Genomic DNA, 23,578 nt, shown 5'->3' with positions numbered 1-23,578 from the left:
CCATACACCTAAGCAGCTGCTGGCCCTGAATGGTATTTCCTGCTACATGTCATGTTATGATGATATGACTGACAGACACCCTCCTTAGATGAGGCATCTACCTCTGTTCCGAGGGCTCACAGGATTTCATATTTGTACCTTTTTTCCCATTCCATTTTTTTGATATTTTTCTTGACTGTTAAAACCATATATGTTCATTGTAGAAAACTTAGAAAATGAAAACAGAAAACAAATCTACTCATTATTCCATTCAGAGGCAACCAGTATTCATAATTAGGTCAATTTCCTTTTCCTCTTCTCTACCCATCTGTTGAGATTTTACTATAGAAAGTATTTAATATTCTGCTTTAGTTTTTGTTACAAAAACTTAGAATTATTTTCCCAGTTTATAAAAAAAAAACTTTGAAAATATAATTTTAAATGGTAACAAAATATTCTGTTGAATATGCATACAATAATTTATTTTGCCATTGCCCCAAATTTGGGGTTCCATTGTTTTCTAATACTGTGACAAAAAACATTGTGAAAAAAAAGTTTGTCTGCTAGAGTGAAGAGGGAAACCTTCTTACCAAGAGGAAGGGCAGGATTTTTAAACACATTTCCCATGGCGTAACAGGCATTCCATCGAACTTTCATGGCAGCCTCGATCAGAACAGTAGAAATCAGAGCCTGGATAGACTCCTCAATAATTTCAGCAAATATGGGTTTTTCTATATGAGAAGGTTGCAGAAAATGAAGCAAGTTTCCAAGGGCCCGAACTGCATTGCTTTTTACCTACAATAAAATGTAAAAGCCTTAGAAATCTGTTTTGCCAGAGATGTTTCAGAAAATATAATTTTTGCTTTAAAAACCCCAGGAGACACTAGATTTCTCAAAGCAGGAAGACTAATGAAATGTACCTCCTGTAAGGATGCAAGTCCTTGGAACTCTGCAAGGTCACATCTGGTTAATTTTCTGAGCCATCAGAAAGATGAGGTCTATACAGCTCCTCTCCTAGATTGCTGGTGCTAGACTGCACTTCAGAGAGGTGTGTCTTCCCTTATAGAGATGGAGCACCAGGCCCAAGACAACAGGACCAGGCTGCTTTGCAGCAAGGCTAGAAGGAGAAGCTAGGCTTCATCACTCCAGCCCAGTATTTTCTATTAGATCTGAATGTCTTAATTTTTGCAACATACTAGAATTATCCAAGGTTTTGTTTTTGTTTTTAATACCTATTTCCTGGACTCTAACCCAAAAATTCTGATTGAATTACTTTGAGGTAGGGCTTCTCAGGTGATTACTAGGTTCTCAGAACCACTGTACTAAATAAAGCATTGGTCTGGGTCAGGTACTATGCTAGGTGCTTTACCATAAGGCACCTCAGAGTCTAGTGAAGTATATGCAATGACTCCCATATTCCAGGTGAGAAAACTGAACTTCAGAGAATCTAAAGAACACACCAGAGTCACCTACTATAAAAGGGGAATCCAGGACTTGAATCCATGTCCACTTGACCTAAGGCCCAGGCCTATGCTTTTTGAGTTTATATTATGTAATAGGAGATATTCAAAGCCAGGGGCTCCTCATCTTTTTGATTTGTCAATTCCACTTACAAATGTTTTGGGAAATAACAGAACAATATTAGAAAAAATATGAATATATCATGTAATATTACAATGGGCTCTGATATTTTTCATGACATTAGAGACAATAAAGAAACTGTACAAGTGTAGAGGGGGCCTAGTTATATCCTGAGTATACTTTCCACTCCCTTTGAAGAGGAGACATTTGCTGTGACAGTTTGAAGAACTTTACATCACACTGAGCTACCAGCTATGGTACGACTATAAACACCCAAGTATTTAAACAAGAAATACTAGGTGTTGTTCTTAGTTTACCTTGTCCTTGTCCTTGGAGGCTTCTATTGCTGACCGCAACATTTTTAAGAGCAGGAGACCAGAGAACTCTTCTTGGAAACTTGGGTCTGGTATTTCCCTGTACCACCCAAAGCATACAAAATAGGTTAAAAGGTAAACCCCACTTAAATATGTACATATAAAAATATACTCACTTAGTATAACTACAAAAACTGTAGGAAAACAGCTTAACAAAGCTGTTCAGATCACAGCAAGAACTTACAGGATGTATGTATCTCTCTCTTGCTCTCTTTTTTTCCTAGTGTTTCTGTGGATTGAACCCAGGGGTACTCTACCACTGAGCTACATCCCCAGCCCTTTTTAGTTTTTGAGACATTGCCCAGGCTAGACTTGAACGTGTCAGTCTCCTGAGTAGCTGGTATTACAGGCATGTGCCACTGTGCCTGTTTCAGTATGTACTTCTTGACTCAGCAGTTCGATACCAAGGAATGTATCCAAAGGGAATACCTCAAAAGGGAAATTTTATGCACAAAAATGTTCACTGTGGACAGAAGCCTACAAACCTGAAGTCTAAAAGAAATGCTTAGGCATAGTGGGTTAAAAATTCATCACATAGCAATGACCAAATAAAAAATAAGTACTTATTAGAAGCCAATAATGGAGAATGCTTATACATGTGACTTACACATCAGTTTTACAGGGTTAAGAGATAAAAAGCAGGATACCTGTGTACGAATAACAACAAATATTTCTGAGAAGGGGGATGTGGGTGTTCAGGTAGGAGATAGGTTTTATACTGAATATGCCTTTGTACTGTTTCAATCTTTTTTAACTTGTGAATATATTATTTATAAAAATATAAACATTATATTTTAAAAGTAGAGTAACCATTACTAAGGTTTTGGATTTCTATTTTTATATTTTCTATAATGTGGATATATTTTTTTATATCAGCATACAGTATTTTTATACATGTAATTTTTATGTATATAATTAATACATATATATTTTATACATACAAATATATATAAAATATTATGTATATTTTGTACATAGAATTCCCAATATGTGTTAAGAGCAGCTAATTAATCTTATTATTTAAAGGAATATAAAACAAAATAAATCAGTAAGACTGATAATATGGGGGAATTACTAATAATTCTCTCATAGTAGGGATAAAAGATACTCTCTTGGGACCTCCACCTTAGAAGTCACCCAGGGAAAACAGGCTGAGTCACCTACATGTTGACAATCAGAGTGTCTGTCAGGTTGCCCAGGGACCAGGCTGCTTTGGCACGGACATTCAGAGACTTGTCTTGAAGTGACATCAGTATGGCATTTGCTGTGTCTGCAACAAATATGACATCCTGTAAGATGAACCAAACACTGCATTACTTTGAGTTCACAATGCTGCTTCTGAAATTCTCAAATTTATTTTACACAAAGCTACAACCTTTATTGCAAAATTTGATTCAAACCTGGCCTGTGACAGTTATCTGTGAATTCTGTTCTTCAGGAAGTGTTGTTCTGACAATAAAATACATTTCCAAAACACACCCTATTCACTAGAAACTTCTCAGTAAGAAGATCACAAATAAGAGTGATGGAGAACTTCATTTCTTTCTTAGTAAAACCATCAGCTTTTTAAATTATTACTATCACATGGTACTGTCTCATAGCCACTCATAAGCATTCACTGAATACCTAGGTCCCAGGTGGTGTGCTAAGTAATTTGAAATAAACGAACTATAGGCATTACCAAAATTTTGTAGCAATTAAAGAAATCAGATTACAAAAAAAGTTAATTTCCTTTACTGCCCAACTCAGGAGCTTTATATCCACAAACAAGTGGTGATATGGATTATAAATAGAAAAAGAAGAGCTAAATGAGCTCACTCTGACCTGTCTGAGACAAGGAAAAAGCACATAGACTCCAAGGGCCCGCGATGTCGCAGCTTTCACTAAACGGTTCTTGCTGTCATTCAATCCGAGTAGCATTGTAATGCACAAAATCTGCCTGTCATTCTGCAACGAGAAGGGTGACAAAGGGAAAAGCAAAATGAAATAATTATGAGCCAAAGTTTCCCCAAAATGACTATGAAGTACCTGTTCATATTCAGGAGCTGAATGCACTGTGATCTCAGGGCAGGCTACCCTGTGTTAGCGCAGGTTCCATTCAGACTCAACATTGACCTGAGAATCCACTTTGTGCAAGGCACACACAGCATCTCATCACATCCAAGCTTTCTACTGTGTGAATTAGGCAATTTTTTATCCTTTTATTCCATTAAACTTGCATTTTTTATAAGAGCTAATTTACATAAATAAAAACGGATGCAAATTCTGCTGAAGATTAAAGAAAAGCAGCAGTTTGGATACTGCTATGGTCTAAATGTTTATGCCCCTGCCACATTCATATGTTGAAACCTTACCCAAAAGGTGACAGTAATAGGTCCTAGGGCCTTTGGGAGGTGATCAGGTCATGGGGACAGAACCTTCGTGAGTGAGATTAATGCCATTTTAAATGAGGACCTGAAGAGCTGTCTTGCCCCTTCCACCCCGTGAGCTAGACAGGGCCACCTATGAATCAGAGATTGAGCACCTAACACCACCAACTCTGTAGATGCCTTGATCTTAGAACTTCCAGCCTCCAGAACTCTGAGAAATAAATTGCTGTTTTTTAAAAGTCACCCAGTTTATGGTATTTTATTTTAGCAGCCCAAATGGGCTAGGACAAATACCATGTGTTGGCATCATATCTAAATATTTTCACCTACTTTTATGTTATTTTTCACATGACTCCCATCTTAAGATAATATTATTAAGTTCTATAAAAGTTAAGACAGTCCCAGAGCTACTGTGCTAACTCTTCTACCGCCCACCTTCTAAAGCACCGGGAGAAACAGCTGTCTGACAGATTAAAAGTTCTCCCGTTTGTTGTTCCCACTGCCCTCACGCCAAACTCAAATACAATAATCTCCTCTTCCTTATAGATAACACTGAAAATATTTCAAAATAAAAAAGAATCAAACTTGAACTGTGATGCTCAGGGCAGTATGAGAGGAAGAAAATGGCTTGAGCTACCGGCAGACTGCTGAAGGCCTCGGGCAAGATGGAAGACAGGGCGTCACAGGCGCTCGCCTGGAGAGTTGGGTGCTCTGAACTCTGCAGGGCTCGAGGTAAAGGACCTTTTAGCATCACAGTCCAGAACATCACCACCTGAAAGAGGCACAGTTAGAACTACAGCCTGAGATGCACAGTGGAACCAAGTGAAGCTAAGCCTACCACATGTGGCCTTAGCTATCACATGTTTCCTTAAGGTACTGGCTTTCTGTAAATGCTTCATTGGTTCTTCCATGGTGATAAAAAAGACTTTAGAAAACAACTAATCAAATCCTCGTATTTTATTGACTAAGAGACTACAGTGGAATGAAGTCAGACAGCCACAGTGACACTGAGGAGAAGGATGAAGATGACAGTAAAACAGCTAATGGTTTTCAGAGAGCTGATCACATTCTGGGCATTGTTCTAAGTGCCTGAAGTACTTCAACTGATTTTAACCCTCAGCATAACTTACATCTCTTTTTTCACACAAGGAATATGAGGCACAATGAGATACTATAACTTGTTAATAGGCAGCAGAGGTCAACTAGAATCCAGATAAACCGACATTTAGTTAGGGCTCTTTCAACCTGATCCCCTGTGACACAGGGTGTCAAAATAGTCCAGGGACCATGTATTTTAGATCAAGGAGCACAGGATCCAGAGGCTGAGTTGCATAAGTCCTGCAGCTGCTGCTTCCTGTCTACAGCCTTGGGCAAGTGACTTAACCTATCTAAACTTTGGTTCTTTTTCAATAAAATGGGGCAAAGATATCTATGTTGTAGAGTCTGTGATAATGATACTGTGTGCAAAGTTCCTTCCACAGGACACTCTTTTAAAAGTTCTTACACAGTGGATACTCTTAAATTGGGCAGTAGGCTCTTTTTTCAGCATTTCAAAGAATTATATCACTTCAAAGTCCCTCAGGTAGGCATCTGAATGCTTTTATTTCCATGCTTTATAAAAATCCTGGTATTTCGCATTCATTTGCAAATCCACCTGTGGTTTTGGTAACCCCAGTTTCTGTCCTATATATATGGGCCTGGGTTTTGCTGTATATTCATGCAATAGTCATATCTTCCTCCTACTTCAGCTCCTGGAAGCCCAGTCTGGGCCCTCCCTACTCCAATCCATTATAATGTAGACAGGTGTGGTTGCCAGCCTCCAAGGTAACCCAGAGTTATTCTCACCTACTAATGTTTACACCTCTGTGCAGTCCCCTCCTGCACTGAATAGAGCTGACCTAGTAACCAAGGGATGCTGTGAAAGTTACAATGTGAAGCTTCTGAAGCTAGGAATAAGACACTCTGCAGCTTCCATCTTGCTCTTCCTCTTGGATCATTTGCTGTGAGGGAAGCGGGCTGCCATTCAACAGGACAGTCAAGCAGCCCTGTGGAGGGGGTCCTTATGGGGAGGAACTGAGCGAGCCTTCTGCCAAAAGCCAATGCTAACTTGCTGGGTAAATGAGCAAACCACCTTGGAAGAAGAGCCTCCAACCCTGGCATGCTGAAGTTGACTGCAACCCTGGGCGGCATCTTGACCACAGCCTCATGAGACCTGGACCAGAACCACATGGCTAAGCTAGACCGTGTGAGAAAATAAATGTATATCACTTAAAGCTGCTACATGGCTAGGGTTGATTTACTACTTAGTAGTAGATAAGTAGTATAGAAAGTCTATCTTCTTTAGAGATGAGTGTGAACAGTTAAGAGGCCATCCAAAGCCACTTTCTAGCAAGGAGAGAAGTTTGGATTCGAACCTAGTTCTGTCTGATAGCAAACCTCATCTCATCTCTCTGTGAATGGTTACATGAAATCTTTAATGGCAGCCCCGAGAAGGGAGGAGGGTTAGACATTATTTATATACTCGAAGGATGATGGAAATTGTGAAGGGAAAAGAAGGGGCAGGATGAAGAGGGCACAGGGAAAAAATATCACTAACACTAAATTGATTTTGCTTTTGGCACTGAATAGAAGAAACCTTTAATGGTGGCCTCATCCAAATAACTGGCACAGTGTAGGGACAATAGAAACAACCTGAGATCACAGGATTTTTATAGTAATCACGGTTTCCCCCATAATTGGGGGTTAAGGAAATTAACATTCACTGAGCACCTACTATGTGCCAGCACCTTTACATTTCATTCACTTTTTCAGCAATCTTATGATTTAAGGATTATCCTTCCTCTTTACGATGAGGAAACTATGCTTATAATCCCACATCCATTAAGTGATGCTCTCCAAATCTGATCTTATGCCTTCTGATTCAAAATCTTTCCACCATTTTATGCACAAGAAACACTGATTTTATTATTCTTGGTTGAACCTTACGTATAATCCTACTACATACTGAATTACAAATAAAAACTATTCATGTTAGTTTCATGTCATGCTAGATTATAAACCATAGCTTGTGACATTGGAAGAAATAATATTATCTATTCCACTTTATCACTGAGGTGACAAGTAAAACTGTAACTGAAGCATTAAGAAAAGCAAGAACTATGAATAGATATGCATTTACCAAGAAGACTGGTACTCTCTGCTCAGGTGGTATGGTAGAATCTGGTTTATATTGCTGTATTAAGCCTGTGCCCAGTTCTTCCAGAAGCTGCCGAGGTAAAAGAAATAACTGTCAAAGCAGAGCATTAGAACTACAGAGGTAACACATCAGCTCACTTCTGTTTGGAGATCACTTCAAATCATAAGGAAAAATAATTTCTAAGCGATTTTCCTTCTTTTCTCATTAACTCTTATAAAAGAGGCATTCTTTTGAGGAAAAAATCAATAGCTATATGTTGTTAATTTAATACCAAAACAATTCTTTGGGTTTATAGGTAAGAATTAAAAATAGAGGAATGTATAGCTTCTTTACCTGACGACTCCTTAAGAAATCTGGCTTCTAATGAAAATTACCTTGGCTCCATGAAGCTGAATGGATGGATCTGCTTCTCCCATGCACTTGCAAATCACCTCTCCAAGTTCCATCAAGTAGACCTGAGCCACAGAAAAGTAGCCCCTTGCCAGGTGAGCCAACACCTACGCAGAGAGCAGGAAATTAATCTCAAAAATCTGAATGCAAGGTTGCAGTATCTAGAAAACAATTTCAATATTTGAGAAATCACTTACACTTATCAGGTGACTGAAATCTGATGTGAATGAAATGAAAAACAATCAAAATCTTTATTTTATTGCTAACATCAAGTAACTATATCATAATTCTATGATGCTTTATAGTTTATTATTGTTTTTCATTTAATATTATCTCATGTCTCTGAGTAATCCTTTGAGGTAGGTATTAACTGAATTCACAGCTGAAGAAACTAAGGCTGAAAAGGTTAAAGGATATATTTAATGTTATCCAAATAATCAGCAGCAGTTCTAAGCCTATGTCTTAGACTACATCTGAGAATAGAAAGAGCAAATACTTTTATTCAGAGTTAAAAGTATATTCCTTTGAAGGAGCATTTATTTTGTTTCATTAAGCAGATGCAAAATGAGAGAATTTATTGAAAATTAAAGATTTAAGTTGCAGAATTCCAAGATTAATCATATAATTCCTTTCAGAACTATTATACCTATTACACCCATCTGTCCCACCTATCATATAATACCTGAGATACCTACAATAGCTTTTACAATATTTTACAACCAAAGCCCCCCTGCAACCTGATCAAAATACCAAAATAAACCACCCACAGCTAAAACACAACTCCCACTAATGTCATGTGGCTTTTTTTTTTTTTAAATATTTATTTTTTGGTGTAGATGGACACAACACAATGCATTTATTTTTATGTGGTGCTGAGGATCGAACCCGGGTCCCGCCCATGCTAGGCGAGCACTCTACCTCTGAGCCACAATCTCAGCCCCAATGTGGCTTGTTTTTACAATATTTTATATGCCTACTTCTCACAGTCACCCTATGAAAAGGGAATGACCACCTCCTTTCAGAAAGGAGGAAATGAAATCTCTACCTGTAGGGCCTCCAGTCGCATGGGAGATGGTTCAAAAGTGCTTCCCGCTGCAGAGCCAGTATCCCCACCTGAATAGCAATCCTCTTTGGGCAGTACAACAGTGGAAATACAAAGTCTAATGAGCCAACAGGGCTCTAAAGACCCCTTTGGTGAGCTAACTGATGTTTCTTCCAGAGAGGATCCTGCAGGGGCTTTCTTCCACCAATCAGCAGGGCTGAGGTGAGGAGTTGCTGAATTGCTACTGCTGAGTCCAGAAGAACAGGGCTGTTGCAGAAGTAGCTGGACTTCAGGTAAAGGTGCATGAGTGGACACTATAGCTCCCAAGAGTGTGAGACTTGACACACGGACATTGACATCTGTCAAAGGAAAGTCAGAGCCTATTACCTTAGGAACCACTCTCATAAGGATCAGTTACCTCTGCAGGTAGGTAAGAATTATTAGATCCTTGTTTAATTAGGTCTAATTAAACTTCCAGACCTAATTTCAAGTTCGTAAGAAACACATGGGACAACATCATAAAGAAACAATCTGACACTGAGAAAATATTACATAATCCATAAGACAACTGACTGGGAGTCTTCAAAAAATCAGTATAATGAAAAACAAACAAAAAAGGGTGGAGGGACCACACAATTAACAAAGACTAAAGTGATACAATAACTGAATGTAATGCACAAAACTTGAATGAACCCAGAATTTTTTTAAAAAAGCCATTAAGGCTAAAATGTCCAGCACCATTTGTTGAAAACAATATCTCTGCTTACTTTGTCATAGAGAAGTTGATTATATGAACATAGGTTATTTCTTGGCTCTCTACTCTAGTCCACTGATCTGTCTATCCTTTTCCCAATTCTACACTGACTTAGTTACTAATGTTTTATAATAAGTTTTGAAGGTGGGTAGTGTCAATCCTTCTAACTTTGTTTTCTCACCCAGTGCTATGTGGCTACTCTGGGATTTTTTCCTTTTATAAACTTTAGAATCAGTTGACATGAAAATAATGACTTGGTATTTTGACTGGGATTGTACTGAATCTATAGATAAGTTGGGAAGAATTGACATCTTGATAATATTGAGTCTTCCTATCCATAAATATGAAATATCTCTACCATTTGTTTAGTTCTTGAGGAAATTTGGGTTCTTTTAATCTTTTTGCCACTAAAAGTGATGAGAGGTCTTAAGGTAGGAGGAGTTTATTTTATCTTTCTGAGTCCTGCTTTACACACTGGTGTAAGGAGTGGACTGAACTTAGTTTACACAGCAGGATCTCACTTAGGCCTCATAAAAGTCTTATGGAGGGCTGGGGTTGTAGCTCAGTGGTAGTTGTGCTCACCTAGCATGTGTGAAGGCACTGGGTTCAATCCTCAGCACCATATAAAAGTAAATAAAATAAAATACAGGTATTGGTCCACCTACAACATATATAAATCTTATAGAGTAGGTATAATTCCTGCTGTTAGGAATTTCAGGCTCAGTAAGGGCCATGGCAATGGGATTGTGCTACAGACTCTCAGACTGACTCTAGAACCAGTGTTCTTCCCACGATGTCACAGAAAACATCTGTTTCCTTCTTGCTCTACAATTCTGACACAAAAACTCATCTTTTCCAAACGTGTTCTGATCTGAAAGCTTGCAAAATTTTCAGTTTAACAGAGTAAAATAGAAAATAAGAAATAAGACTCTGCATTTGGGATCTGAAGTTCAGGGATGTTATCTGAGCCTTCAGAAGAGATAACATTAAAGAAGTTATGTTCTATATTCCAATTTTTGTTTCCAAGAAGATGATGATATCTGCCTGTCCTTTCATCCATTTTCTACTTATGCCTAAAGCTAATAATCCACTTGCACTTGGCTCATTCCTAATTCTAAAGGAACACTCTAGTCACTGCCATGAAGCATCAAAGGGGCATTAAACTTTACAATTCATTCTCCATCTCATTTTCTTCTGTAGGGGTTTGAGGGGGAAAAAGTAGAACATCACTGGTAGCTGTGAAAAGCTGAAGAGAAAAAGTAGAGATCTCTTAAGAGTTGCAAAAATGCTCTGAATACTTTTTAAAAAAATTTACTAATATTTTCCATTTGACTGAATAAAGAAGTAATTGGTTTTAAAACACTACCAACCTTTGTGGCGGATATAAGGTTTTATCTGGTTCCAGACTTTGGTCAACAGGCTGAGTTTCAGACGGTTGTAAGGGGCATTTGATACTAAATTTGCAAGGCACTGTAAATCACAAAAAAATAGCTCATCAATAGGCCTGACTAAATCATAGCATAGAAACAAAATTTCATAGCACTTAGTTTAAAAGATCTTTTATGCTTAAGGAAAATCCTTTTCTTTTTTTTTTCTTTAAAAAAATAACTTGTTTAAAATTTGATACATTGGTACAACTTAATACTAAAGCAAAAAGAGTATTTTTAGCAAATCATTTATTTGGACATAGAGATATTATAGGTTACATCAGACAGGTAGGTACAATCTTCCAAATAGGATATCTTTAATACATTTATTATTTAGTTATATTCTTAGGTTAAGTTACTTTTGGACTATGTAAGATATTATACAACACTGAACCAGAGAAACCTTTTCTGGAACTCACAGGTACCTTGGAACATTTACCTTAATTATCTGAGTTAGGGTCTGTGAAGACGACTCTGCCACCAAAGCTAACAAAAGACATCTGTGCAACTCCCTAATGCTGGAAGCAATCATAACAGAGAAGGGAGTGAAAGCCCTTTTGTGGTCACTGGTATCTTCAGCAACAGACAGAAACTGCTTCGAGCCTTCCAGTATAGCAGATAACACTTGCAGAGCACAGGCACGTGTCTGAAATTTCAGGATGGCCACACTCGTTAGTTAAAAATCAGGAGCCACAGTCTCTTTTTCCCACATATATTTAATGTTCAAAGTACTTAAGTCATCTTAACAAGAAGACTAAAGGAAATGAGATTATCTATCAAGTCCTGAAAGCAGCCATGAACTAGCTCCTTTGTACCCCACATCTAAAAATGAACCTTAAATCACATTGCTATTAGGTTTTCTTATAGTAAGGCATAAACATAAGTAACACTATAACACAAACCCCTGAAATTCTAAACATGAGAATAATTTAAAGATAGAGGCCTAGTTTATTCAGCATACAGCCAACTAAAAAGAGAGAACTAAAGAACCCACAGGGTAGGAAAAATATGCATGACCTAAGAGCCTATTTTGTATCAAATTTCCTGAGAACATTCTGCTTTATAGTCTATTCTGAAGCATCTAAGTGCTCTAAGTTAAACAAGACGGCAGGATCTAGTGTATACTCAGCGAGCACCATAAGTGATCCAACTTTTAGAAACACTCTCATGTGTAAGAAATAATATTGCTTGTAGTGAGAATATCTGATAAACAAAATAAAAGCAGTCATGGGCTATTGTATGTCAGGAAAGTATTCGTGAATCAAGATTCTCTTTATAAGGTTAAAAGATTACTTTTAACTGGTCCTCAGATGATTTTGTGGTACTAAAACTCAGACATGAAAAAAAAAAAAAAATGAAAGCCAATTGAACCAAAACAGAATATAGGTAACAAATGCAGATCTATTACTACAGAAAAGATACTGTGCCCTCTTTGGCCAGTTCACCCCAAAATGCCAATTAAACACTTTTGGGTCACATTTTTTTTCAAAGCAGAGAATCAATGTTACAATTCTAGGATCTAATCTAAATATTGACTCAACATGAAACAAACATAATCTGAATTTGGAGTAAACAAAAAGGTTTTCCAGAAAGCCTTCAACTATATTATCTTCAAATAACCAAATAATAAATCACTTCTCAGGTCTTTTGAAGAGTGGCATCATAAAAAAAATCTAAAGATTTATTGCTCTGAAAACAAATGTGAAATATGTAGCATGAGTCTTCAGAATTACACACGCCCACTTAAGTTAGGGGACTGACGATGCATTAGAAAACTGTGCTTATGTGTGAGGAGCAAGACCATGAACACAAATTAGCTGATCCAAGAACTGAGATCAGGAGCTGGCAAACTCTTTCTGTAGAGGGCCATAGTCCATATTTTATATTTTAGACTTGTAGGTCACACTGTCTCGGTCACAACCACTCAACTCCGCTCTGGTAGAATGGGCACTGTGTAAAGGAATAAATGTGGATGTGTTCCAATTAAACTTTACTTACGTTACAGATAATGGAATCTGAATTCCACATATTTTTCACATATCATGAAATTTTATTCTCCTTATAATTATTAAAAAAACATTTAACAGCATCTAAATCATTCTTAGCTTGTAGGTCATACAAAATAGGTGGTGGGCTAGATTTGATTTGATTATAGTTCATAGTTTGCCAACTGATGATTGGATGGCTGGTCTGTCCTGAAAAAGATAGACGTTATACTAAAACTTCACTTCTTTGGAAGGTAATTAAAACTCACAATTACAGAAGCTCACAAACGAAATGAAATTAAAAATCAAGTTGTGAAAAGAAATGAACTGATGTTCAAAAAGACAAAAAATTGTCGCTCAATTAACTTCGGTATCTTAAGGAGGAAAACATCCATGATTATCACAGATGGAAACAAAAGGGATGTTATTGAAACTTGTTCATTTTTTTCCCACTGAGGTATAAAAATGCATAGAAAATTTGATACTTTTTATAGTTCTGAGTTAATTTCCTTTAAATCCTGTTTAATGTATCTTTGTTATCATAAAATTGTTACTTATGATACTGAATCTGGTTCAAGTTCTGCTTCATTTATTCTCACATCAATACATAATATCCTGTTTACCAGTTCCAATCAGCACTTCCAGCAGAAATTACTGGTGTACAAGCAAATCATAATAGGTACAACTCTCCAGAGAGCTCATTTTGTTGATTATGCTTTACTGTCTGAATATTTACAATGATGGATGACTTTTCAATCTTATAAACATCAGTGTGCATAGTTCTGCCAGTGTGTATTCACCTCCTTGGACATGAAGGCTTGTCTAAAGTTAATGAAATAAAAAAGCGCCACCCACCTTTTTGCTTTTAGAATATAGCAGAAATGTTTGCTGAAATAGTTCAGTCAATCTTAATTTTCTTCCTTCTTATGTTTCTAAGTTCTCAAAATACTTTTGATAAAGAAGACAACTCTCCTGAGAGTAGGTCCTATTAAGGTTTCCATGCAGAGAACCAAGCTATTCTCTTCTTTGGCTTTGTCCAAATATTAATTTTTTTTTTTTCAGTGATACAGATTGAACCCATGGTCTTGTTCATGCTAAACAAGCACCCCACCACTGAGATATAGCCTCAGACTCAAGTACTAATTATTATTCACATGTTTCAGGGTTATTTTTTTATGGATTACATTTCCAAAGTTGGTTGTCTTGAAAGTGAATGTATCTGAACCTTGTGAAAGGGCTAGTAGATTTGGAGACATTCAAGTAAAGTTTAATTGTTCCTAGTTGGGCATATAAAAGTAACCTGATTACTTATCACTCCATAACAGTTAAAATTCTAACCTTTTCATTTTCTTATCTTGTTATGCTATTATCTAGACTTTATTTGTATCCACTTTTCATAGTTATTTCAAAGAGAAATAAAAATTCATGATGGAATTTGAAAGTCAGGATAATTCCCAAGGTATTAAAAGAAAGGTCTGCCCTTTAGTTTGTTCTTTAGGCCAAACTCTTGATGTGTCTCCATAATATGCCTTTATAATCCCTGAGAAAATTGTACAGAAGAAATTCTTACATTAGTCATGTTATTTTTATTGATAATTTGTTCTGTCTCTGCTGGAAGCATAAAATGTGCATTCTGAAGCACATTTCCTACACGGAAACATAACTTCCCAAGTACTATCACATTACCAAATCCTAAAGAAAATTTCTCAATTTTCTCCTTCCCAATTAACTGATTTAGCATTTCAAGTTCCAATTTCCTGAAAGTAATCTACTGTTTGTATTCCAATTGGAAGACTCCAATCACTTTTTCTTCTATTTCTCACTAGAAAAAGATTTTCAGCACATCTGTTTCCATTTTTTTCCTCAAAGTTTCTAGAAGTCTAAGAACCTCTCTCATCAACATCAACTACTGCAAACCTTTTCCAGCATGTGGCTTGGTGCACAATTAATTACACTCTGATCAGTTTGCAGAGGTATGCTCCAAACCTCATTTTGGACAATAATCACCACTTATTTAGACCCTGCCAAGCTAATATTTTATAAAAATTTCGAGTATAACCATTTGCCATTACACTAAACTGAATAATTTCCATTGTCTTTTCTTGGATGGCTTGTTATTTCTGCTTCTCCAGGACTTGCATGGGGCTTTAAGCGGGATCTAGCACATCTCCAGAAGCAAGAATTTCTTCTGTACATTTTTCTTACCATATTTCTTGTGAACACTGAACATAAACAGCAAGAACATGTCTAAAGGGGACCCGAATCCAGGAGATGGATAAGATAGACCACTGTGCCACATCCCCAGCCCTTTTTAACATTTTTTTTTTTTTTTTATTTTGAAACGGGATCTTGTTAAGTTGCTTAGGGCCTAAGTTGCTGAGGTTGACTTTGAACTTGTGATCCTCTTGCCTCAGCCTCCTGAGCCACTGGGATTATAGGTGTGAGTCACTGCCTGGCTTAAATGTAAACATTTAAAAGATTATAAATTATTTCAATTAACTCAGTTTCATCAGATATGACCTCATATATCATTCATCCCCTAAGATTGAATGTTTCTCATTCCCTTAGCTAGGCAGTTGGAGTGTCAGTGGTTAACTTGGCTTCTACTTGCCCCACAGCAACATCTTCTTGGCCACACTGGCAGTTCCCCCTAGTGAAAAGCATTCAAATATGCATTTAAAATTCCTTGTAGTAGTTTTCCCTTTAATTATGAGAATGGCTTCATTACTGGTATCTTTGCTACCATTCATTTTTCATTTTTCTCCCATTTATTATTGATTCAGGTGAGCTGCAAAATTTCTGCTAATCTAGTTACTTACAGTATTTGAAATGTACCACAGAATTTTATTGTGTATAATTAATGCTAACATAAGCTTCCAAAGGATCATCTAGAAGTTTTTTTTACCCAGTAATTAGCTATTCAAGGAGATGATTATAAGATGTTCCAATCTATTGTGGATTACTACCCATTTTAAGGAGAAACCTTAATTAAAATTATTCACTTTCAATGGGTAGTTTAGTTCTGAGGATGTTCAGATGCCATTTGGCATAACTTTTTAATATACTTTATTGTAAGGGGACTCTAAATAGCAGGCTACTTTCCTTATTTGATTGAGACTAACTTCTAGAGAGGAACTTACCTATTTAAGCAGAGGCAGATATTTGAAATATCAAGATATCATGAAATATCTTGCTATAGCCATCCAGGCTAACAAAACCATCTTTTTCCTTTTTAAAAAATAATTTTTTTCTTATTAAAATATGCAAATATTTATAGCTAGGCGTGGTGGTACAAGCCTGCAATTGCAGCTAATTGGGAGGCTGAGGCAGGAGAATCCCAAATGCAAGGCCAGGCTGGGAAATTTAGTGAGACCCTATCTCAAAGTAAATTTTAAAAAAACACTCACTTGGGGCTGGGGCTGTAGCTCAATGATAGAGTGCCTGCCTCACACATATGAGGCACTGGGTTTGATCCTCAGCACCACATAAAAATAAATAAATAAAGATATAACAACAACAACAAAAAATTACTCAGTTGTACAGTGCTTGCCTAGCATATGTGAAGCCCTGGGTTTGATCCCTACTGCCACAAGAAGGAAAAAAAAATTAAAAAAAGAAGCAAGTATTTATTATATATGATTTTTTTTTTAAATACGAAGAAAATCAGTGGGATCCTACTACATACACAATTCTATGTCTTGTGCTTTCACAAAACACTATGAGCATTTTTCTGAGCATTACACATCCTTTATAACCATATGTACCATAATAATTTTGTTGAGTTGTTTAAGCCATTTCTGATATTTTGCTATTATAAATTCCATGATAATAAACATTTTCATAAAGGGGAGACACAGCAACTTCAGTGAAGCTCAAAGGAGATACCCAAGTTACAACTCTGTGTGCTCAGGTTTCAGAAAGCCTGAGGGCAAGAAGTGGCCTCTATACAATTCCCCTCAATGTGCTATTCACAGAGCCCATTTCCTATCCCCTCTTATCTGTCCAGGAGTTCTCAAGTCAGGAACTGGGTCAGGATTACTCAGAGCAGTATTCAATTAAGATTGGATGGTGCTGAGATAAAAAACAAAATGTGTAAATTTTCCCTTCCTGTTATAAAGCTTAGAATTTAAATGCTCTTACCTTGGGAGAAGGATCTTTTAATGCAAGTGTCATTAAGGACACAGATTGTGGGCTTCCAAGCTCAGGCGTATCAGGAACAAAGGCCGACCAGTAGCCATATAGAACTTTTTTTTCTATTGATTTTATAGTAGAAAGAAAACAAGCTAATGCTCCTTGGCGAACTTTGGCTTGGTATGACCTTTCATATCCAAAATAAGGAAGAAAAGTTTTTAAACAGCTTTTTAAAAATGCAACATGAAATGCTATTTATTCTAGACAATTAAAATCATACATTGAGAAATTAAACCTACAATAACCCCTAAAGATGTTGCCATGATATTAAAAATTTTTTAAAGATATGATCAATACATGTTAAGACAATTTGCTTATCTAATAAGGTATTAAGGCTGACAAAAACCACAACTCGATAGAATATAAGAGGGCAACATTTTGATGTTAGGAAACTAGTATTAGACATGAAACACTGCAGAATATCTATCCACCCATTCAACAAATATCCCATGAATGACCCCATGTAGGAATCAGACATTATGCTGGGTTGGAGGACAAATGAAGCCCCTGCCCATGCTAAGTGGAGGTGATTGATGGAAAGCTCAAGAAATAATAACACATTTGAAATACACTAGGGCAGAGGTTAAGCCAAAGGGTCACACAGAAGGGGCTCTTAAACCAGAATGGGAGGGATTGAACAAGTTTTCCCAGAGAATATGATTTTTGAGCTTATTTTGAAGAAGAGTAGTTGTTAAAAATACAAAATGGCCAAAACAACAACAATAACAACAAAACCCACCAAGAATAACAGCAACAAAAAGAAAGAGAGAAGAAAAGACTATACCAGGGAAAGGAACATACAAGGACAGATCAAGTGAGCAAAGCAAGTTCAGAGTAATGCAAAGCTCCACATAAATGAGAATTCTCAAGTTTCAACCCAGGTAGCAGTCAGGTTTTTAAGCAAAGCTATAAACTGACATGCAACTTAGGATATTAAAGTATAAAAATATAACAAAATACTACTACCTCATTTTACCCTGTAAGCCTCCTTCAGCATCAGAATAGTCTGACTCACTACTGCTGACTCTTTTCCAGCTGGAAGTGGTGAAGGGTGAGGAGACCCGCTCTTTTCCCAGAGTTCCACTTCCATCTACTGGCAAACCTTGGACGCCCAGGGAGGAGGAGCATCGAGTGTTCCTGTCATGCATGTTCACTCTGCTTGTGCCAGGGCCTTGGACTGCTTCCATCTCACTACTAGATTCTTCTTCCTCTTCCTCTCCTTGTGGGGTTTTCTTTGGCTTAATTTTGTATTTTTTCTTTTTATTCTGATTTTAGGAGCAAATGAAGACATACATACGATAATTATTTATAAATGACTTTTAACAAAATCACTGGTACTTCCTCATTTGAAAATGACTAAATATGTTCCCAACACATAGTTTAAAGAAACAAGAACTAAGAGAAGAAAAGAAAAAAGTAACACTTACTTAGTATCTATGCATCAGACACAATGCTGAGTACTCACACACACCATCCTGGACTTAAGAAATAAGGCATGAAGTCCATGGGTCAGAGCAAAACATGTGGTTTGGGTTCAAATTCTACCTCTGTAACTCTGGGCAAAGCACTTAGCTTCTCTGAGCTTGACCTTCCTGATCTGTAAGTATGAGGCACCTACCTTGAACAGCATAGTGAAAGTGTTCAGCCTTCTCAATAGAGATTAAAGCCTATGGAAATGATGCTAGTGCCTATTTTCTCAGCTCTCCCAATTAAGATATGCAAGATGGTAATCCATTACACACACTGCTGGTACTAGGGCCCTGGGGCTACACAGAAGAAGATGCTAAATAAAAGCCAGTTTCTTTTTCCCTACTTTCTTCTTTCTGACATCTAAATATCTTTGAAACCTGTGCCTTCTTTCAAATTCTCAAAAGTCCTTATCTTTCAAAGTCCTTATCTGTAAGAGGGAAGGTTCTTATCACTTCTACCTCAGACTACTGGCTGTGGCCCAGACCCATACTCTTTTATTTACTACCATGGTGGTTCTCTTAAGATGCAAATTCAATCACATCATTCTGCTATTTAAGATTTTTTCCTCACCTACAAGATAAAAACCCAAATTCTTAGCATACTATACAAGACCCTTAGGATTTGCCTTTGCTGCACATTTATTTGCCCTCCCCTTTCCCTTCATGAACCCGAATCTCTACCCTACAGTTAACATATGAGCTATGCACACTCATTCTCTTATGTACCTTTGTTCCCTCAGAACATTCTTTCCTCTCTCTGTACTGTTATTCACTCCTGAATCTTAGTTTAGTCACTACAGCTTTTAAAAGATTCTTCCTCCTCTATTTGGACGGGGTATCCTGCATGTGTTTTGAATACTCTGTGAATATTTTGATGAAAGAAATCCTAATATTACTGTGAAGTTTATTTATGCATCTTTGCTTCCCACTCCAAACTCCTAAGAATAGCCAGTGTTGGTATATTTCACAATGGTATATTAGCACAATGTCTGGTGTTTGGTCAATGCTGAATAGGTGAATGAATGAAAGAATTCTTAATCTTAAGCTTTTTTTTTTTTTAATCAGGTATTACATTTTGGATGTAAAATCTTGGCCACATATCTGTATGCTATAGGTTCTCCAACAGAAACATGAAGGAGACAGCAGCTATCAGGGAAGGCTGAGAAATGTGGTAAATGTCAGAAGTGTAGAGACACTGTGCGGACCGGTAGGTGGTCTTCTAATGGTCTACAGAAGGGCTACCAATTTATGGCCCATTGTCTGTTTCTGTGAATACAGTTTTACTGGAACAGCCATGCCCTTCCATTTACACAGGGCATCTCTGGCTGCTTTTGCATTATGACCATGAAGTGGGTAGTTGCAACAGAGAGCTAAAATATTTACCAGTCAAGTCCTTAACAGAAAAAAATTTGTTGATCCTTGGTTTTGAGAAGTCTGGGGATGAGAATGCTTGATTTTGTATATAAAGTGAATGCTTATTTTTGTAAGGTGTTACACTGTCTGGACCGCTTAGAGCATAAGGTGCTTTAAATTGTACTTTCAATAGTCTGATAAATTTAAATTTACTTTGCTAAGTACCTTAAATTGAAATCAAGTTCAAGGTGGGCTTTTGGGGCAGTGGCAATGCAAATCATAGAAAATACACAAAGCAAACTATTCAAAACAATCTGCAACTTAAATTCAAATAGACATAAATGTACCACCGTTGGTCGAGAAGCAGTGGATTCTGACTGTTGTGGTTTGACAGGTGGTCGCCCATCATACTGAGGAAGTGGAGTGGGGTATAACACCGTGGGCATCTCTATGTTTAGTCCAGGAAGTCCATGAAACATGGCTTTCTAAAAAGTGATGAATAAGGAAAACACACACATAAATATAAATCTTACAGCAGAATTATGCAGCATGCTCTGGATCAGGACACAAACAGATTAAGATTTAAAGACTATTAAGTAATAAAAATGGGACAGAACCTTGACACCTTGAAAGTTTAAGGCTTAAAGAAGAGCTTAATCTCATCTATCCTAAAGCTGGATCTGGTTTGGCCACATCAGATTAGGTTTGATTTTAGCATAACTTTATGTAATTATTTAATCCCATCATCTTATCCAGTTATTTTATCTATCCACTAATTTTTAAACTAATTTATCATTTTTATTTAGTCATCTGTCTCTAAATCTAGCTGTCTGTCTCTATTTGAGGGTAAAAGAAATGGCACATGGGAAAAGTTAAAATTTTAGTTTTAATAAAGCTATATTGTCACAGATAGCAATGACTTCAGGTGAGCACAAAAGCTCCTTTTTTTTTTTTGTCTAGGCTGAGATAGCTGGATCCCCAGAGTGGTGAGTTCATGTCCCCCTGCTTGGCAGGTTTGGAAGCTAGTGACAGCAGTGTGCTGACACATGTCTTAATTAACCTGCCTTCTACATGACAGAGGATGCCAGCAGAAGCCCTGGCTCTTTTCTCAAGTACAATAAGGTAAAAGCTGGTTCAAGATAAGCTGTGATTAAATTATCTTCAGATCTTATCTCACAACTTGTTCCTTCCTAAGATTCAAAGATAATTTTTAAATTTTGGTATATTTATTTAAAAGAGGCTATTATCTATTCTTAATATTAACTATGCTTATATATATGAACATTGTATTCTGCTCTCTTAGAATATATGAGAACTTTTGATACCTTCAAAGTTAGCCTTTGAATGATGATATGAAACGGTACTCACACCTGGGGTTTAAATGGGAAAAACACGAATCATAATGAAGAAGTGCCTTACCTTTAGTACAGCTAGAAGAGCTCCAAGTTCATCAGTCTGTGTTAGTTTCATTTTTCCACCATTTAGAAGTGACTGAATGCCTTTTAATGCATTTTGTAACAACTAGGGGGACAAAGAGAGACTTAGTTAGAAGGCAGAATAAATTTTGGTTGTCCAGGGATCTACTCTTCAGCGTCACTTAAGATGGAAGAGGAAAAGTCTCTAGATGATGAAAAAACCTTTTGAAACACACAAAGCAGAGGTTAAGATCCAGAAAAATGACCTGATAAATCACTTTGAGTTATTTTCTAGAAGAGTACTCTTGAGAAGTCTTATAATACAGACTTATAAACCAGCATATATAAATAGTGGACAAGGAAAATAAAAAGGAAGAGATTTAGTGGGAAGACTGTGATAAGAAATGAAAAAGTAATAGTAGAGATCAAAAGCAGGGAAGTTCTCCAATATGGCAACCTCAGTAGCTCTTAAAGTCAAAGGTGTAAATGTAGAAGCAGATGGTAAATGATAAAAATGTAATCTCTAAAGGCAAATTCTGGATCAAGATTGATTTCTTGATTCAGTAATCTCACTTCTAGGACTCCATCCTTACTCCCTATAGGGGAGGATGTGAACTGTAGCCCTGTTTGAAATAGTGGAAAAACTTTTAAAAAGCAATTTTTATCCAATTTGATGATCATGAGAATGATTACCTAAGAAGCTAACCTCCTAAATGTGAAACTCAGCAACAACAGTTGCAGGTACTCTGTCAAGCACTTTAAAAGCTCTATTTTTATTTATATTTCACATGAACCCTACAATGTAGTTACATTAGTACCATTTCAGCAAGGAACATGTAGGCTCTAACCAGTTAAGTAATTTGCCCAAGATCTCCTAGCTACAGAAATAAGAAAGCATGAGGTACATTAAGAGGTACTGAAAAAACGTACCACAGACATTAAGATTAAAAAAAAAAAATACAGAAAGTTTCAAAACAGCATATTAAACATGATTCTATTTTAAAAAGATAAACATACTCATTCATATATAGAAAAAAAATCTAAAAGCACAGATCATCTCCAGTGATTATATCTGAGTAGGGGACTATAAGAAACTTTTACTATCCTGGATCTGTAATGTATGAATATGTCAACCTGAATTTAAAACATGTTAAGAAACTACCATATTTGCATATAATTCTTTTAAGAAGAAATAAAATAGTACAGATATTATTGAAGTCTACTTTCTTCCCTTTCATCTTAAACATCAGGTACTAGTCTGAAACTAGACTGTTTTTATACTCAGGAGGAAAAAGAATGAGAAGAGCTTTCTTTTAAAACTTAAAATGCCAAACAAAACAAATAAAAAAGGTTTCTTGTAATTTAAACCCAAAGATATGGTTCAGTCTTTTTGGCTTACAAACATTCTATGTAGATATATATATATATACATATATATAGACAAAACTAATATAGCAGCCAAAATTAAACTTGTTGGTAACAGCCTCAGTTCAACTCTTGCTTCTAGACATATCTACATCAATTTGTAAGATCAGCAATAGTCCTACCTACCATGCAAAATGTTATGTCATCCATATCTGATGATTTTGGAGACTGTAAAGTGGTCAAGAAAGCTTGGAAGCAAATATTTTGGTAGGGCTCCTCCAGGTATGGCTGTCCTGGCACACTAAAACACATATAGAGAAAACAACTCAGGCTGTGTCCTTTGAAATGGTGCCTTCAAAAGAATAATAGCAGTAATAGAAACTAATAGAGTTGTAATACACCCCTGAATGTGACTATACTTAGAAAAACTGTGCACTTTGGCGGTTAGTTACTGCTGTAGCACAGGCACAGTCTCCAGTAAATATAAAGAAGGATGAATGGTTTCCATAGGGAAAAATTACAGAAATTTGTAGTGTAAGAAGTATGGACAAAGAGAAATTTTGAGTTCTGCTTTCCATTTCTAAGAGAAAAATAATGTAAAGAGGTTCTGTAGAGTTAGAATCACATGATTGAACCTGTATTTTTAGCCACCATACACCACTGTGCTACCTAGATACAAATTCAAGTT

The 23,578-nt window shown here is 36.6% G+C and overlaps 1 protein-coding gene across 4 annotated transcripts in view; it reads right to left on the bottom strand.

Annotated features, from left to right (window-relative positions):
• Heatr6 (HEAT repeat containing 6) overlaps positions 1 to 23,578 on the bottom strand; it is a 33,695-nt gene that overhangs the window by 4,081 nt on the left and 6,036 nt on the right. For 2 of the 4 annotated variants that reach the window (XM_027950298.2, XM_071602958.1), the window contains 15 exons: positions 23,077 to 23,191; positions 21,530 to 21,631; positions 20,458 to 20,595; positions 18,255 to 18,553; positions 17,238 to 17,415; positions 11,552 to 11,758; positions 11,056 to 11,155; positions 8,935 to 9,290; positions 7,874 to 7,996; positions 7,482 to 7,568; positions 4,941 to 5,075; positions 3,759 to 3,881; positions 3,099 to 3,223; positions 1,878 to 1,974; positions 570 to 774 (listed from right to left, as the gene is read on the bottom strand). In XM_027950298.2, coding sequence (XP_027806099.2) covers positions 570 to 774; positions 1,878 to 1,974; positions 3,099 to 3,223; positions 3,759 to 3,881; positions 4,941 to 5,075; positions 7,482 to 7,568; positions 7,874 to 7,996; positions 8,935 to 9,290; positions 11,056 to 11,155; positions 11,552 to 11,758; positions 17,238 to 17,415; positions 18,255 to 18,553; positions 20,458 to 20,595; positions 21,530 to 21,631; positions 23,077 to 23,191 — 2,390 coding nt within the window. The remainder of the gene's footprint in view (positions 1 to 569; positions 775 to 1,877; positions 1,975 to 3,098; positions 3,224 to 3,758; positions 3,882 to 4,940; positions 5,076 to 7,481; positions 7,569 to 7,873; positions 7,997 to 8,934; positions 9,291 to 11,055; positions 11,156 to 11,551; positions 11,759 to 17,237; positions 17,416 to 18,254; positions 18,554 to 20,457; positions 20,596 to 21,529; positions 21,632 to 23,076; positions 23,192 to 23,578) is intronic. The other 2 variants (XM_071602956.1, XM_071602957.1) reach the window with 2 other exon arrangements.

The sequence above is a fragment of the Marmota flaviventris genome, chromosome 17 (assembly GCF_047511675.1).
Source record: "Marmota flaviventris isolate mMarFla1 chromosome 17, mMarFla1.hap1, whole genome shotgun sequence".
Classification (NCBI taxonomy): Eukaryota; Metazoa; Chordata; class Mammalia; order Rodentia; family Sciuridae; genus Marmota; species Marmota flaviventris.
This window is presented reverse-complemented; position numbering and strand designations above follow the sequence as displayed.